This window comes from Hypomesus transpacificus, chromosome 9, assembly GCF_021917145.1.
Source record: "Hypomesus transpacificus isolate Combined female chromosome 9, fHypTra1, whole genome shotgun sequence".
Lineage (NCBI taxonomy): Eukaryota > Metazoa > Chordata > Actinopteri > Osmeriformes > Osmeridae > Hypomesus > Hypomesus transpacificus.
Window position 1 is genome coordinate 21,791,039 of NC_061068.1, and position 17,447 is coordinate 21,808,485.

General features: G+C 43.2%; 4 protein-coding genes across 5 annotated transcripts; 2 read left to right on the top strand and 2 right to left on the bottom strand.

Moving 5' to 3' along the window:
• Positions 1–63: 63 nt before the first annotated feature.
• mkrn2 (makorin, ring finger protein, 2) lies at positions 64–6,015 on the bottom strand. Its single transcript, XM_047024742.1, has 9 exons — positions 5,969–6,015; positions 5,719–5,868; positions 5,020–5,148; positions 4,680–4,834; positions 3,686–4,023; positions 3,250–3,464; positions 2,878–2,988; positions 2,147–2,291; positions 64–2,005 (listed from the first exon to the last, which is right to left on the bottom strand). The coding sequence occupies exons 2-9, from the start codon at positions 5,742–5,744 to the stop codon at positions 1,844–1,846; spliced, it is 1,281 nt and encodes a 426-aa protein (XP_046880698.1). The 5' UTR covers positions 5,745–5,868; positions 5,969–6,015; the 3' UTR covers positions 64–1,843.
• On the top strand, positions 5,061–7,195 carry mkrn2os.1 (MKRN2 opposite strand, tandem duplicate 1). Of its 2 annotated transcripts, none has more exons than XM_047024744.1 (4): positions 5,061–5,204; positions 6,426–6,472; positions 6,568–6,730; positions 6,812–7,188. In XM_047024744.1, the coding sequence occupies exons 1-4, from the start codon at positions 5,167–5,169 to the stop codon at positions 7,017–7,019; spliced, it is 456 nt and encodes a 151-aa protein (XP_046880700.1). In that variant the 5' UTR covers positions 5,061–5,166; the 3' UTR covers positions 7,020–7,188. The 2 variants fall into 2 exon arrangements, with proteins under 2 accessions (XP_046880700.1, XP_046880699.1); XM_047024743.1 differs by lacking the exon at positions 5,061–5,204 and adding an exon at positions 6,017–6,321 and having other exon boundaries at positions 6,812–7,195.
• Positions 7,196–7,740: 545 nt separating this feature from the next.
• On the top strand, positions 7,741–8,904 carry mkrn2os.2 (MKRN2 opposite strand, tandem duplicate 2). Its single transcript, XM_047024594.1, has 4 exons — positions 7,741–7,943; positions 8,048–8,097; positions 8,230–8,398; positions 8,646–8,904. The coding sequence occupies exons 1-4, from the start codon at positions 7,741–7,743 to the stop codon at positions 8,902–8,904; spliced, it is 681 nt and encodes a 226-aa protein (XP_046880550.1).
• A 380-nt stretch (positions 8,905–9,284) lies between these two features.
• On the bottom strand, positions 9,285–13,531 carry tsen2 (TSEN2 tRNA splicing endonuclease subunit). The gene is made up of 11 exons (XM_047025294.1): positions 13,228–13,531; positions 13,040–13,106; positions 12,906–12,945; positions 12,273–12,804; positions 12,041–12,118; positions 11,295–11,345; positions 11,016–11,154; positions 10,246–10,282; positions 10,055–10,166; positions 9,610–9,699; positions 9,285–9,497 (listed from the first exon to the last, which is right to left on the bottom strand). The coding sequence occupies exons 1-11, from the start codon at positions 13,414–13,416 to the stop codon at positions 9,438–9,440; spliced, it is 1,395 nt and encodes a 464-aa protein (XP_046881250.1). The 5' UTR covers positions 13,417–13,531; the 3' UTR covers positions 9,285–9,437.
• Positions 13,532–17,447: the final 3,916 nt, after the last annotated feature.

Genomic DNA, 17,447 nt, shown 5'->3' on the forward strand with positions numbered 1-17,447 from the left:
ATTGAAAAAATACATAAAATCAAGTGAAGTCCTACCTGATAGAGAAGAGGCTATGAAACTCAATGGTGTTGTCAAACCTTTTATTTATTGTGTGAATGAACTCATTTTGTAATTGAATAAACAAAGAAATAATTAATACTGAAATGAAGGTGGATAATTATAAATCAACATTCTCATGGATGATTTATAGGTTATACATTATTTGAAACATTTTTAGCATAATATATTTAGACACCAAACTCACTGCTATTGTCTAGTCTTTCCAGTGTCACTCAACAAGACAGTTCATATAATACACTAATGATATCATTTGTTGACATTCTGGCAGTTACTCTTTTTTTATTGACTCACATAAAATGTGGGATCAGGTCAGCATGATTTCATACCATTAAAGAATAAAAGTCACTTTGTCACTAAATCTCAAGTGAGCAGCCATAAACAGTTATATACTTGACAGTTCATATAAGGAACTAGTTACAACAAAAATGTAACTTTTCTAAAACACAGCAGAATTTCATGTTTCATAGAAATAAATGGTCTGAGATAGATTTGGGTGCATGACACTGAAGTCACCTTTCCTTCATTCTGTGTTGTTGAATATACAGTACACAATATGGTTAGGGTTGCAGACCGAGGTTAAGCCAACTCTTAGAATAAAATGAGTTTCAACAGAACAGTCCCATTGAAAGTGCAATTTAATCCAGAACTTGCTTAAGCTTGGTCTGGACAGCCACCGCTGGACCTGCTCCACAATGCAGCAGTCATGTTTCTAAGATCCCAAACCCACGCTGAAAAAGACTTCCACTCTTGACAAAACGTTATCTAAAGCGTCTCAGGAAAATATAGGAGCTCTCTAACGGAACCATTTGTGGATACGTCTATGTACAGATTTACCATTTTTCCTCTCACAACAACCACACAGTAAAAATGCCATTGGGGGGGGGGGTGGGGGGAGAAAAAAGAAACCTCAAACCAACCATCCGACAAGAAAGGCTTAAAGCTACAATAGGTACCATTATCCAACTATAATTCCAGGAATCTGTGTGGGGGTTATATCTGGCTCTCTTGAGAACCGGGCACTGCATGAAGTTGCAAGTCGGCAGGTGTCTTCGTCATGACCCAAGGACATGCAGTGCCACGTGTGACAATGTTTAGATGAGCTATTTGCGGAAACAAACAAAAGGTCTATGAATTGTATATAAAACATGTTGCGGGCATGGCCTGGATCTCGCAAGCCGGCAACAGGCACTACACTATTACGCAAACTCTGCCTGCGTTGCCGAATACGCCACCTTCATGCAAACGCGCACAAACTTCAATTGGGTTACCAAATCAACTGACCAACAACTTCATCACCAGCTTCATCAGGGGGGACTAGTAAAATGAATTCAAATATGAGAGGCAGCACCCACAATTCTTGTCTGAACTTGCACGCTTTCCCTCGAGTTTGATTGACAGTGGTTTTACAAATGAAGCCGAGCAAGGCCTGCCTCGCCAAACCCAATTGGCTGTAACAGGATTTCTGTAACATGACTGGCTGGAAAGCAGCGGGCTGCTCCAAAATTTAAAATGGACATTACACTGGCACTAAGCTGTCTATGTTGCTGAACAACTCTCAGAAGGCCTCATGAGCTCACACAACTTCTTTACAGGAAATGAAACTTTTTTTCATTTTTTTTTTTTACTGAAATAATATGTCCTATTGTAACTATAACAGTAAGGGCGAATATTTTTTTTTTTTATTGTCCAGTGTTGTATGCAGTTTAACATGAGACATCAGCGAGCAGGTTAGCAGCCCTGGGCGGGGCTGGGAGATGGCGTGGTGAGAGTGGGCGGGGCTGGTTCAGTGAGGGGCAGGGGGCGGGACCCCGCTGTCGTCCCCCGGTCCAGACATCTGCATGAAGAGTTCCCTCAGCTCGCTCACCTCGTCGTCGTGCTGCAGATGAGGCACGGCCCGGTGCTCCCGCTCCTCGATGAAGTCCCACAGGCGCACGTTGTTCAGGAACTACAAACGAGAAAAAGGGGAAAGAACGTTTCAACACTCGCGCGCCGGGCTGTTCTGCAAGACTGACGCAGCGTTCGACCGAGCCGGCCTGCCCTGTCTCTTTTCAAAATCCTCATCGAGTGCCATGTGACGACCCCTTACCCGCACGTTCCCCTCAGAGCCGAGCTGTTTGCGAGGTTTGTCGGGCTCGGCGCGTGTGCCGTCGGGGTAGGCGTGCATGTAGAAGCATTTCCCTCCGAACGGACAGGTGCCCCGGCCCTGGTCAAAGTACTTGCAGGGCTTCTTGCTGCGTGAGGAGGGAACACGAGACACGTCACACTTGGGAGTCCTCCCATGAAGCATGCTGCCTCATCTCTCCTAGACGTTGACACTCGATTTGACACCGGTGAGGCCGCTAAGCCCGATATACATCGCAAGAATTTTCTATCACAACATGAAGGGGTTCATATAATCCCTGGTAACTTCTCATAGGACGACGCTAGGCGAGTGCGTGTCTGCGTACGCAAGTGTGTGTGTATGTGTATCTTTCCTTGTGTGTGTGTGTGTGATTGTTGGATTATGGATTACCATGGCTCTCCACCATCTACAGTTTAGAGTCCCAGCTGCTGACCTTTCCCTGTCTATTTCTGATGGCTCTACGTGACCACCTACAGGACAACAGCCCTCCCTCGGCACGTGACTGCCACCGTCACCTCCGGTCCAATGGTGCGTCGGGTCAGTGACATGCAGATTTTCACATCATCTGGCGAATGACTTATGCGAGGTGTTATATTAATACGAGACGGCAGCAGCGGTCCGACGAGAGGAGCTGCTCCGCTGCACGTAACCACCGAGCAGGAACGGAACTCAGAAGGGTGGGACGCTGGTCTGACCTGACTCCAGACTTGAACTCCTCGATGAGTCTGTTCTTCTCGTCCTGGTCTTCCACCCAGTACACGCTGGGGATGACAAACTCCGATACCACTCTGCACTCGGGACATGACCTGGACACAGACAGGGGGGAGGAGCTGTTAGGTAACCCGAGTTCACGGACTAACTCCTCTACCAGGTCCCATACAGTGCACGTGTCTCTCTCCACGAACAGACATGACCACAAACGGATTTATTTTAAATGAGTCAACGATCCAACAACAAATCCAACAGACACAACCACAAACGGATTTTTTCCAAAAAATAAGTCAACGGTCCCAACGACATATCTCCATCTACTCCCATTTCCCCAAACGGGCAGCTCCAAGCCGTACTTGATGATCTTGTTCTCAAACTGCTTGGCGCAGCGCCACTGGCGGATGCAGCTGAGGCAGTAGGTGTGGCAGCAGCTGGACAGGATGCCGAAGCGCCGCTCGGAGGCCGCTGCCTTCTCGTACACCACCTCCATGCAGATGCTGCACACCTTGTCCTGGCTGTGCTGCGCCGCAAACGCTTTCTCCATGTCGCTCTCGAACGCCAGCATACACATCTGGGGGGGGGGGGGGGGGAGAATGAGACAGGTTGTGTTTATTGTTTCAATGTATAAGGAGTGTGTGTGTATATATACACATACAATATATATATATATATACACATTAAAAACTGCATAAAATGAATAGACCTGCAGGACAAAATGGTTTGGTTAAGGTCACTTGGATTGTTCCATTTTCCCTGATGCTTAGCTTTAACGGGTGTTGGAGGGACTCTAACCTTCTCGTGGGCTTTCCTCTGCTCCGGGTCGTGGGGGTGCAGCACCTGGAGCCTGCAGATGTCACACATGTCACCGTGCAGGTAAGGACAGCTGCTGCCGTAGTGGCACTGGCCCGCCGCAGCGTAGGGGCACAGCTGGGGCTGCGGCTGGGGCAGCATGTCGGGGTAGGACCCGGGGCCGGCGGTGGCGGAGCACTCCAGCCCAGTGCGCATGGCCTCTAGGTAGGTCTGAGGCTTGGCCTGGCTGGTGGGGTCCGGGTAGTCCCAGCACTCTGCCTCGGGCACCACCTCTGCACTCTCTCCTCCATACGGCAGCATGCGGCTGTCACATCCAAGCGCTGAGAGAGGACATAGGGGGAGAATTGTTAAGGATAGAAGAAACATTTTTGCCTATTTTTTTTCCAAATCAGATAAAGAATCATTATAGGCAAGATGGAACACTGGATGCAAATGCAACTCAATGTACTGTACATATATGACAATGACACCTCCTAGTGGCTAACAACAAACTGTCATAAAAATTCAAGGCACAGCTCCAATGATCTGAACTAGGTCTAGATTGAAATGTATCTATAAGTACCATGATTCAGAACTATGAACCCAATTGTTTTAACCTACAACACGTGCTTGACAGGATGGATATCTGTCTGAAGGCAGGCCGGAAGGAGGCACGACAATTGGAAAAGGGTTGATCCTTAAAGGGTCTCAGAGATCAGTACACCTGATACAGTAGAACATACAAACAAGTCGTTCCTCATGTAAGCCCCTATTAGTGCATGTATGGCCCCCTTACTGTCTCTTAGAGTCTGGGCCCCGAGTGCCTTCCATGTCTATATTCGCTCTCAGTGGGGCCTCGCTGCATGACCTCTTGACCTCACGAAGACCCAAGCTTCATGTAGCCTACATAGAGAATCTTCCCAACAATGCTGAACTCCATTCATGCTTTCCCATTTGCTTTTGGATGCAACGTTGCAGCGACCTTGAACAAGCTTACCTCTATCTCTCAGGACTAGGGGTTTCTTGCCGTGTCTCCCAGTGGCTGCTGGGGGGCCTGCCCCAGGAACAAAGGCCCCAACACCAGGGCTTCTGCTGGGCGGGTCAGCAGGGACACTTCCCCCTCTCCCTCCAGAGGGCTTGATGTGGTCATACCTGGAACAAGTATCAACCACAACCCGTGGCGTGATGTGAGTAGATCAGGTTTGGTTGTAACATAACGTTTACACTTTAGCCAGTTTTTACAGGACTGAAAAGTGCAGTTAATAAATGAGCTAAATTATTACAAGGAGCGTTAAGAAAAAAATCGGAAACATTCAGTTGGTGCTGTTCTCTCTTACCGGCAACGTTCTCCATAGGCACACACGCCTCTCTGATAGAACTTGCAAATGGTTGACGGTTTACTTGTAGTCAAGTCATGAGAGAACATGCACCTGTTCCCTTCTCTGCATACTCCATGTAAGAAATATCTGAAATACAAGTGATAAATGGGCACAGCAATTCGTTTGAGTTATCTTCCTAGCAGGTAAGCTAATACCAAGGCCAAATGCAGCAACTTATAAAAATGAATGGGATCTGGTAGATGCGAGTTTGCTAGCGAGGTATTGTAACGCGGTAGCCTAGCTAGTTAGCTAGCTACGTTTTGCGAAAGGAATTGGACAGACTAGCTAGGTAGCTTTCAAGCTAAGTTAGCTAGCCGTAGCTACCAATGTTCACTTCAAAACGTATGGCCCTAAATACATTAGCTAGTCAGGCTGATCACAATGCTATCTTACATTAGCTAACCAGCTAACACCACAAACGAAATTGCTCGAAAGTTAGAGTAGAAGGTAGAGTACTGTATAGTACCGAGCCGCTAGATATAGCTAATGAGTAATGTAATGGCCATGCACCAAGTGCAATGCAAATGTGCAGCTAGCAATTCAAGACTTACAAAAACACAGACGCTAGCTAGGTAGCGGGTTCGCTAGCTAACTCTTGGCTTTCAAAATCTGGTTCTAAAAACGGAATTATGATAGGTAAAGTCAAATAAAATCTACCTGCAGGTGACTTGCTTCGTGGTCATTTTCAACCCAAAATAACATTGGCGCAACAGTATCTATTTGTTCCTGTTGTCACGTTTGGGTCCAAGCTGAAATGGTACCTAAGAACTCCCAGGTTCGACTGACAAATTGTTCCGAGTACGAAGCCTGTTGGCAAATAATAATTGTCAGGTCTACTGTTACAATTACAATGTGCTTGATAATGTTGAAATAAACGAATGATTTACAATTAAAATATTTCACACACATATTATGATCCTTTTAAAGCCAAGCAATTCAGCATTTGACTCCGCCTTTAAACACCTGTCACGGCGCCGTATGCACACCTGCATTTTCCGGTAAGATGGAAAACACTGTCTTGAAATTTAGTCATTGCGATCGAAATATTTTTAGTTTTGTCTGCCAAAATAATTTACATCAGATGCCCACGCCTGATGACAATACGTTAATAAGCGAACCTCCACGATGTCCACTTTGTCTCTCCACAATGAGATTTGGCCTCCTCGATGCACCTGTTCTTGTTCCATGTCCATTCAGCAACGGACACAAGGCTTCACGCGCTTTTGTCATAGGCTCTCAACAAGGACCAATGTTTATTAGGTGAACCATGTAAATGCTGACTTGAAATCTAAATGACATGATCTGTGGTTTTATATTGTTTTATAGTCCCTCTAATGTGATTATCTGTATTTTTCGTCCTACAGTGAATGCAATGACTCCGAACTGCATGTTGGCATTACAAACTCAAAAGGTAATCTCCGAAAGTAGGCTATGTAAATAAAACGATGTATTATTATAATCAGCATCTATTACATTTCGTCAAGTTTCTTGATATGTCTTCTCCAGGTGTGGTCTACAACTACACTTTGTCAGGTATGCAGAGAGATGACCATGGGTGGGAGCAGTGCATATCTGTGCCACTAGTAGCACCTGGAGAGGAAATCTTTGGAAGGCAGTGGGACAGCGAGCTCGAGACATTCTCCTCACTTCCCGGGTGGTCCCCTCACAGGTTCTATACACTTTCATCCTCTCTATAATGTTCATCAGCAGAACTAACAAATAAAACTGACAGATTTGTGTTTTTAAACAGGTTTCATGAGGAGAGGGAGTTTGCCTCTTGCTGTTATGGCTTTGTTTTGGCCTTCATCAACCACATGAGGCGGATCGAGGGCAAAGACTGTGTGAGCAGAGATGTCTTTACCGGGCAACATGTCCTTCCTCACATTAAGACTGTCTCTAAATATCTCAGAGTCTACCAAGAGATTTCTTTGCATGGCTTTTACATTGCTGACAAATGAGATGCTTAAATTGAGTGCAGTTAATATAACAGATGTGAAATTGTTTGTGTTTGCAACAAGGAATTACACCATAAAAACTTTTTATGAGAGACAATCTGTAAAAAGGAACAGCTTGTTGCCACTATACCACTATGTTTTTGTACAAGAGAAAAAATAATAAAATCAAACAGACAATCACCGAGTCATTGTTTTCATCACACTACTTTAAAGTCTAATGTTGCATGTGCACAACTGTCAGCATTGGACAATGTGCTGTCCATTGTTATGTAATTTGACCTATGGCTAATTGTTTCGGTGATACAGTTGCACAGTAGCACTTCAAAAGGCTAAGTATTGCTTAGAAGTAACCCGAGCTCATCCAAAGTCCTGCTCTAAATGGACTACATTCTTCAGTATACACAAAGTTGAGAATTTCATGAAAACGTGGCTCTGTGGCCCAGTGTGACATGGCACCAGGTTCTTTACAGGTGAGGACGCTCTCTGGAACGGTCAAGAAAAGGAGTCGAAAAGAAATTGGGCAACGATTGAAAAGAGGACGGTTTGACCATGTGCAATCTGATACAGTCGGTTGGTGCTAGGCTCCCATTCTGTGACAGATGAGTAGACTGTGTGAACGTCACAGAACAGTAGGAACTCTATCCAACTGCCGCTGAGTCCGTATGAAGCCACACGACAGCCCGTGGCAGCAAAGGAAACAGCAGGAGCTCCATGTTCCCCACCAATGGAGAAGAGTGTGATCAAATTCAGCCACTGCCACAAGGACATCTTCTGCCTGTTCGTCCCAGAAGAGTGCCCCGAATGTGGCATCAGCTTCAGTGGCAGGAGGCTGGAGGAGGCTCCTATCAGCATACCCAACCCCTTCTCCAACGGACACAAAACACCCTGCTCCTTCCTCGTGGCACCCGCCCAGGACAACCCATCCAGGTAACAAGCCTTGTGGGCTGCATGTGGTTGGGACAGCTAAACAGGGTCGCATCTCAAGTAGGGAAAACGTCCAGTCATTTCACCTCATTTTCCTCTTTACTCAGCAACTTTGATGGAGGGTCAGATTTGCACACGGGGATCACTGATACCAATGGTAGGTATTTGCCTTGCTCAAACTACAACATGGTTGATTAATGAATGCAATTTAAAGTGTAACAGTTCAGATGCCAGACATTTTAAACCCTGTTTAAGTGGCCACACCATAGTGACAGTTGGTTTCATGTAGGAGTGGTCTACAACTACACAAAGACAGGGGTTCGAAAGGATTGCCAAGGATGGGAGAAGTGCCTTAGCATTCCTCTGGTCCAGCCTGACATGTACAACCTCATTGACCAGTGGAACCAGTACCTTGACAAGTTCTCCCAAGCACCCATGTGGGATACACTATGGCAACGGTGAGTTGCTAGGGTAGAGTATTTCTTCAGTAAGTAGTCATTCAGTAAGTATTAATTATAAATGATATATTAAATTAGCACTTTGATCCAAAACAACAAAGAGGGGGATTTTGAACCTGTGACTTCTTGATTTGCGTTTAAAAGCTCTAACCACTCAGCCAAACCTATCCCCCATTTTGTGCTCATTTTAAGCTTACCAAATGTTCTCCCAAATATCCATGAAAATGTCTTCCTGTTGACTCTGCAGGTTTGATGAAGAGACCCACAACTGCTATAACTACACTCTGATGTTTCTAAACTGCGTACTGGGCACTCAGGGAAAAAGGCCACTCACGAAGGACTCGTTCACGCAGAGCTTTGTGTTGCCTAGGATAAAAAGGGCATCAAAGTACACCACTCTGTATCGGGAAATCACCAAGAACCATTTCTACATAGTAGACAGCCCCCGGAAAGAAACAGATGAAGATTATAGCGAGGAAGAGAAAGATGGGAAAACGAAGACATAAAGGACAAATCCATGCTGTTAAATGGCAGTGCTGTTTACGTATCTAATGGTCATTGAGTGAAACGATTTGTCTGTGATTATAAATTTTGGATGGAAAAACATGTAAGCTGTTTGGATGGCCTTTACTTAAATGGGTCTCAAGTGTCAGTGTGTGTGTAGAAGTAGCCACTTAAGTGTTTATGTGCCTTGCCAAGTGTGTGTGTGTTGAATGTGTTGTTCTGACAGAGAACTCTGGTTCCCTTCCTTCGTTCCTTCCTGCATTGGATTGTATTGCTAATTATTCATGTTTCAGAGGCTATTCCCTTAGGCAAGTCTATCAAACAACTTTTAATTAACTGTGACTTCTGATATTTTTGTCTGTGCAAATACATCAATTTTACGCATGTGCAAAACATGTTTATTTGTATTTTCACAGAAAATGTGATGGAAAAATCGCAAGCGCAAACTAATATAAGTTATTGAGAATCTTCAAGACAATCAATGCATACACATACAGGAGTAAAAAAAGAAAAGTGTCCAATCCACAACTACAAATCAAATGTCATCTTGCTCTGTGCGTTCTCGCGATGATATCCACCTGCTTACAATGACTTCCTAACGATGAGAAAGAAGAGGGGAGAGAGTCTGTTAGCAGGTCCTATGACAAAGTCCTGTGTTATCAGGGTCTATTGTCACAGCTCAGGAAGCATGCATGCATCTATCCCACCTGAACTCTGACCCTGCGCACGCACTCAGGAGAACGCAGGTCCTCCTTTGTCATGTCCTCTGGATAGATGACGTAACAAAACATCAGCTCCTGAATGACACACACAAAGCGGTTTACGTTCCTACCATTCAGTTGGGGTCAGTCCAAACATTTACATTAACATTTTGTCATTTAGCAGAAGCTCTTATCCAGAGCGACTTACAGTAAGTACAGGGACATTCCCCAGAGGCAAGTAGGGTGTAGTGCCTTGCCCAAGGACACAACGTCACTTTACCTGATTCCCTAACCTCTCAGCCACCTGATTCCCTGACTCCCAAACATGGCCATGTTTATATTTGTAGGGCCACAAGTTTAATGACCAACCATGCTATATAAATCAAATACATCTCTGTTGTCGAGGTCTGGCTCAGTGATGCGCTGTCGCCGTAGATACAGAAGCAGTTACCTTGGAGACATTGCCGGTGATTCTGCTGAGTGCTGCCAGTGACCTCCAGTTGAAGGGTCGCAGTGGTGCATCTTGGAATGACTCAGCTACCCTCTCCACCACCACCGAGTAACTACCAATTCAAAAAGAATTAGGGAGGAAAAAGCACAATGGCTTTTGAATTGGAATACTGTACTTACACTGATACTAACCTTGCATGGTAGAAAGGAGGTCCTTTTCTGTAGAGCACTGTATGTTGGAAGGAGCAGAAGCACAGTGTGACATACTGAACAGTCTGAGGTCTGGCTGGGAGTAACATTTACTACCTTGGACATTCATATGGTGTACAAGGACGCATGCCAAGGTGGGCAAGGAAAGCAAAGCTTAGTGGGCCTGAATAATTCAATGAAAAAGGTAAGGTGTTACTTAAACCTTCTGGAAAATCTGCGATTGATTCCGTTTGTGGCAGACAGGGATCATATGAGTCTCGTCTCCAGTGAGTCTGCTGTTGGCTGAGTCACAGCCAGCATTCTCCCATCTGATTAACCCTCCTCGAACTTTGGGGTTTGAGTTACACCGAGATTACGTTTGGTTCAATGCCTAAAAATTCACTGTTCAAAGCCTTTTTACCTTGACCTAGAAAAATAGTAATGGACGTAAAAGACACTTCGAAATAGAGTGCCAGCTCAACTTGGCGTTACATCCAAGAGTCAGACTAACAATTATTTGGTAAAATGCTCCCATCTGATCTTGAGGTTTTCAGTGCTCTCTGGAAACAAAACCCTGACTGACATCAACCTGCAGCCACCTCTGCCTTTCACATCATTAATATTACAGACAAACGTGTGCTTGCGGTTGCTGCTAACACATGGTATACATGGTTGTTGGTATGGTGTCAGAGGCAGATTATGCAGTATCCACTACTGAATCAGGTATGTTTTACTTGAATAGTTCAGGTTTTAAAGGTATCGCTGATACTTACTGAAGTCTGACCCGTATTTGACTCCAGGCTTGGGGACCCAGCCTTTACTACGGAAATAGTGGTAGGCCATGTACGTTGTCTCAAAATGGGGCTGAATAAAACTGAACATTTCCCAAAGCTGGCAAATCGACAATGGCTCCTTAAAAAAAAAAAAAAAAAAAAAAAAAAAAAAAAAAGAGAAAGACAAACATTGCTGTTCCTCACATTCGACATGGGTTGTTAAATAATAGCAATAGATGTTCAACAGGCAGCTTAAAGCTTACATACATAAGTTCTTACCTCATCGTAGTGAACTGAAAGGCACCCCAACGCATAGACCAAGAAAAATGTCTGGGGAGGGGGGGGGGGGGGGGGAGAAGAGAATTGACAAATATTTGTGTTCTAAAAGGATTGTTTAGAAAAACACAACTGGAGTGCTCCATTTCCGCAAAAAGGCTTTACACTTCTTCTAATTTAGGAGGCCCCAACAGGGCTCCTGTCAAGGTTTGCTTACGGGACTACGGGGGCGAGTTGAAACAGCAGAGCTCTCCGAGACTCATTCAACATGAATTTACCTCAGGAACACATTTGGCGTGGGAGAAGGAGAGCCACAAAAGAAACGCCTCGACATAAAAACAACAACACCCATCTATCCATATGGAGTTGTCAAGTCTGATCCCTTGATTATCCCCCAATGAGTTGAGCAACAACTGATGGTTGATGACATTCCCGCCATGGGAGCCAATGTTTCAGTCCGCGCAGCGCTCCAGCAGGGAGGGCTGTGTTAACATGAGCCTCGGTGCTCCCGAGGACAGAGAGGAGGACACAGGAGGAATTCTCCGTGCCACGATCACAGCTCGCTCGGTTATTTTCATTGGCTTCTGATACAGCTCGTCAGAGCCAGCTGTGAAAATAAGCCTGTAATTGAGAACTCTACACGCCCTCAAATGACAGTAAAATAAAGTCATTAAAGAGACGTTTATTCATATGGTCTGCTGTTGAGGAGTCATTGCATCATATTCTTTTGACTTGATTCATTTTCTTACCTCTTCTAAGCTCAGCTGTAGGTATTCTATCAGTGTGAAAGGGTTAATTCGGCATACGTGCCTTAATGGTCTTTCTCTCTAAATGAAGATAATAGAAAACACATTTAGCTTGACAATACGTTCAACAGTGACTGACAATATAATTAGATATGTCGACAACTAACTTTCTGCAGAAATACCCACCCACAGATATACAGAATCTAAAATGAAAGTAGCCCAAACTTAAACTTGCCTCTCCCATTTCCTTCTTCTGTTCTTCCTCCTCCTCATCCTCTTCCTCCACAAGCACATACTCATGGCCTGGATAGTCTCTCTGCGAGTTCTCTCTGGTCTGGGCCTCTGCCTTTAGATGGCTCTCCTCCAGCCGACAGCCACAGTGAATGATCCAGTCGTCATGCCTGGCACACTTGACCTTCGATAGGACCTGCTGGTCCACCTGCTCTGGCTCCTCTGGATAGAGTTCTGCTAGGGGGTCAAACCTGGGGTCTCCCTGCCTCCTTGGCCTCTTGGCCTGGGGGACATGACCATCTAGCTCAGCCTCCTGGGAAGTATCTACCAGGTCTATTCCTCCTGCCCTCTCCACTCCTTCACTGGTAGGGCTGTGTGGTGTCTCACCTTCATTACGTCCATTCTCAACTCCAGTCATCTCTCTGTCTACAATCTCTACTTCCCGTGAGAACTTTTGTAGTGTTTGACTGACAGTGTCCAGGTCCAATCCCTGGCCAAGAAGGCCATCCCGTACCCAGCTCAGACGCTGTTGATATCTGGGAAGCAGAATGTATGTCATGACAGTAGACTCATTGCTGCATAAGATTATACTGTCAATATGTCGTTGCTGCATTGTTAATGTCAAATAGGTACTTACTTAGATAGAGAGATGACCGGTAGATGACGGTCACCAAGCTCTACAAAATAGAACAGATATTAGTATTGATCATTTCTAATACATTTACCAATGCCCAAAAACATATTTAAGTTTGTGACACATGTACCACGTACTTTCCCACGTATTAGAGATGCAGTAATCTGGCCTGGCTCTGGACAGCATCCCTTTACCAAAGTAACCCTGGAGCATAGAGAACCTGTTATGACATCACATGGAAGAAAACAGTGGCGACGACAATAGTCTTTCTAAAGACGACCAGGTCAAAACACGTTTGAAGAAGAAGCGCTGAGATGCTGCATACCTTGCCATACAAAGCCTGTATGTGATCTGGATCCCTGACTATAACATTCTTATTCACTATCTCTGCCCTGTAGACTAGATCCACCGGTAGTTTTGCATCCTCTGCTGTCAATAGAACGGGGAACGGAGCTTCGTACGCTTCGTACACTCTGGCACGGCGTTTAGGTGCCTGAAACACTGCTTCCGACATTTCAGCGCGTACCCTTAAGACATTTGGAAATCCATACACCAGGTAAATCTACTGAAAGTTTTACATGCTTGTCATAGCAACTGAAACGCACGTTAAGTGATGGGGGTGACAATTTAATACTTCCGAATGGAAACCAACATTTAACTAGTGTTCCATTTCCGTCCAACTTTATCATCCACTCTCTGATCTTTCACTTTTCCATCCACTTGAAATGTAAAAGATACTTTTGACAATCTTGGTGCAAAATATACTATATTCTGTGCATTTAACTGTACTGTTAATGCAGCTTTCCTTTTAATTAGTAAACAGAGACAATGCTGCCTACTTTCTGCGTACCTTCCAGTAGGGGGTGGTATGTGCTAATGTTAAAGCAGGGTTTTTTTCAACCGCGGGGCATAAATGGACAACACACTGAAACTGGGTATATGGAAAGATTGCAACAAACTGAATATATTTAATATTATGCAACTTCAGCCAAACTCTGGAAACGACCTGGACGTCACTTCAGAACACCATGCGTCTGTGAGTCATCCCAGACAAAGATTTTCTTTAGCAACAGGGTCTACTTACAAATATTCTGCTCTCTCACTGGCATGGAATGCTTTTTACACGAAACACCATGGGTTAGTGGGATAAAAGTCTTTAAAGATGCTGTCATAAGTATTTTAATTGTTTATAATTAGGTTAATAAAAATGTAATAACAATGTTAACATTGGTTGTAAAGAATTTGAATATAGACCATAGAAATATATGCAATAGTATTTTGAAAGCCAGTGAAATTTTGTTGCTGTAAATCAGAAAGGCCTGTGAAATTGAGGTCACAACATTCATTTTCTTTTTAAAAGGTACAATAGGTAGGCTTTTTCAGTAAAAAAAAAGAAAGGGTTTATCTTTCATAAACATGTGCTAATGAGGCCCACAGAGAGCTGTTCAGAAACACAGACAGCTAAGTGCCAGTGCAATGTCAATTTATAATGTTTGTATCAGTGCTGCTACTGTCCAGCCTATTATGTTCCCGCAATCTAGTTCCAGCCAATTTCCGTCGGTGAAGCAGGTCTTCCTCCTTGTCTTCATTTGTAAAAGAGCTGAAGGAAAGAATTGGGACAACTATTTCTCATTTTTTACATTTATTTATGACCAAGTGTAGCTTCAAGGATCTGTGAAATAGATCTGTGAAGTAATTTCCCAGAAGAAAAGTTCAGCTCTACAGCAAAAATGAGGGGAGAACAAGTCAGAAATCAGAGACATTGCTGCTTACTGTTGATCAAATCAATAAATACATTCAATGACAATAAAAAGTGAATGAAATAATGTGTAAACTATTTTCTTTTCTTTTTTGGTGCAGGTGCAGGAGAGCAAACCCCAAAGTCAGTTTTCGTAACAGAAACATGGAAAGTTAGAAATGCTGTAACAGATGTGTCTGGTCACCAGAATGACATTTTACATTCATTGGAGGGGTTATAGAGCTGAATTCTATAGGGACTGAATTTTAGCCTGTTCTGCACCTCTCTTTCACCAACCGTCTCTGGTGGACGGGATCCCTCACTGAATTGCTCCTCCCAAGGAGGAGTCTTGCTTGAGGGTGTAGGCTGGTTGAGGGTGTAGGCTGGTTGAGGGTGTAGGCTGGTTGAGGGTGTTGCTTGAGGGTGTAGGCTGGTTGAGGGGCAGTTGTATGGGCATATGTGAAGCCCTCTGTGACATTTCTTGTAAGAAGGGCTATTAAAATGTTTTGGGATTTGATTTGAATTATTATGATGAATATTAGGGATTAAAAGTTATAATGGTGATTTCAGCAGCTGTCCATTTATCATCAGTCATCATCATGATCTATGGAAATGTGGATTGCCAAATCATCATCTTGCTCCTCAAAAAAAGAAGTTCAGAGAAAAGGAAAACTGTACAGCGGATACTGAGAATTGTAGGCGTGTTTGAAGCCTACAATTCTTGGCAAATTTGTGGCTAAAGTACGTATACGAATTGCGGTTGGATTACGGTTAACTAGACGTTTGAATTTAACAAATTATTAAATCTTTGTCTGTCATTACAAGAGAATGAACCTTAGACTCCCTCATATCAAAGTATTTTAGGTTTGAAGATTTTTAACAGTGAGTCTCATTGTGTGTGTCATAAAAACAAGGAGCATAGGGCCTTCTGTACACTGATTTATTACCGAATATTTTCCAAAAGACAACTTGTGTAAAGCAACGAAGCAAATAAGTAGAACATATGTTTATAATTCTACTAAGCGATTTGTCTGTCAGAAGTTAGACATACAGTACATAAAGATACACTTTTGCATATTTCTTATTGCTCAAATTGAATGTCTTATAATTACTAATTATTGGCTTGTTTCAACTCCACATTAGTAATCTAAATTAAATGTAAACTCAAGTGACATCATACTGCTACTCTTTATCACCACCGGCATCATTTGTAACCAGTTTGCAATGATGACAAATTAAATGGAAATACAGTTTTTTTCTTTTCCCCAAAATCATTTATTATAAAAAAAACGTGAAAAACGTTTGACCTCCAAAAACCTAAACTGGTGTATCAAACTTAATTGTTCCCGGAATCATTTTTTACTATTTAGGTATGAGTCTTATTCTGTTCTCAAATGCAGGTGTGTCTCATCAAGTTTCAAAAACAAAATCCTAACTGGAACTCCTACTTAATGTCTAAACAGCAGAGATGACAGATAGAAGCTGCAGTCTTTTGTGGAGACAAACATGAACTATGCCATTACAGTAAAACAAAAACATGATATCCCTGTGTTAACCAAAAGCTATCTTTGGACACTGTTCTTTTAAGAGCTTTTGAGAACAGGAAAATATACTTTTGAACAGTATTTGGCAGAGCCACTGAAGAATGTTGGCAGGATCTGGTCAGCTGAGACCGGTTACTAACAAAGTAAGGATATGCTGACACAACATAAAAACCTTGTTTAATTATCATCACTGAAAGGACCACCGGGCCCACTTCCAGAATACCCACCTGCCAACTCCAACTTTTATTTTTAGGGTCAACTCACTTCTTTCTCGTACTTCAGCATAGGAAATAGGCTGGACTTGTGCGGCTCAACAGGATCTACAAGCTTTTTAAATCCCTTCAACCTACGCTGGATTACGGGCGCTTCTACAGAAGCAGCAGTATAGTGTAGCCTGCTCTACTTTCAAGTACACGGACGGCACATTTTATGGACTGAAACTTGTTGATTTAGGTTATTTTAAATGAAACCATGTGATTTTATCTTTTAAGGAAAGCTTTACACATTGCACGCAGGGAACTCATTTATCATCTTTCTGTTTACTTTCAAGGACGGTAACCTACTGAGGCTTTATATTATGTCACTGAAATCATGTATCGCTGCCAAGTTTGCGTTTAACCATTGAATGTCCATGACTGCTGTATGTGATAGTATACGCTCTGCTCCTCATTGGTATATTTCACTGTCACCCTTAAAAACATGTTCACAATAGTAAAATGTTATTTTGAATGTGCTTATTGTGTGTTGCATTTTCATTCTACATCCAGAAGGACCCCCAAGTCCAGCTGGGAATCATATTTCAACCATCTGATTTTGTCTTCAGCAGAGTTCACATTTTGCAATCACAAAAAGGTGTGTTTGGAAAGACGCAATGAAAGGGTGATGTAATATCTGTAAAATAGCTCTAGGGGTTTGTGTTGCACGCACACCTTAAAGGTCTACAACATACAGTAGTAGGAAGCTATTAGTCAGACACGTGTAAGGACAATGAAATCACTCTCCTTTGGTCCAAGTGTATGGCTTTAAGATAAAATCCTATGTAGCGACATTAAAAAATGAAAGAATAAAACATCAACAAAATATTTATTTACACATGTTGATATATATTCTCCGCATTGACATCAATACATCATCATGTAATGTAAAAGTGACATTTCAATCATATAAACATACAGTTTCACCAATAAAAAAGTAGCAAATAGAAGTAATTTATCTCCCTATCATTCGACATAAAAAAGAGAATGGTCATTTAAAATGAACCAA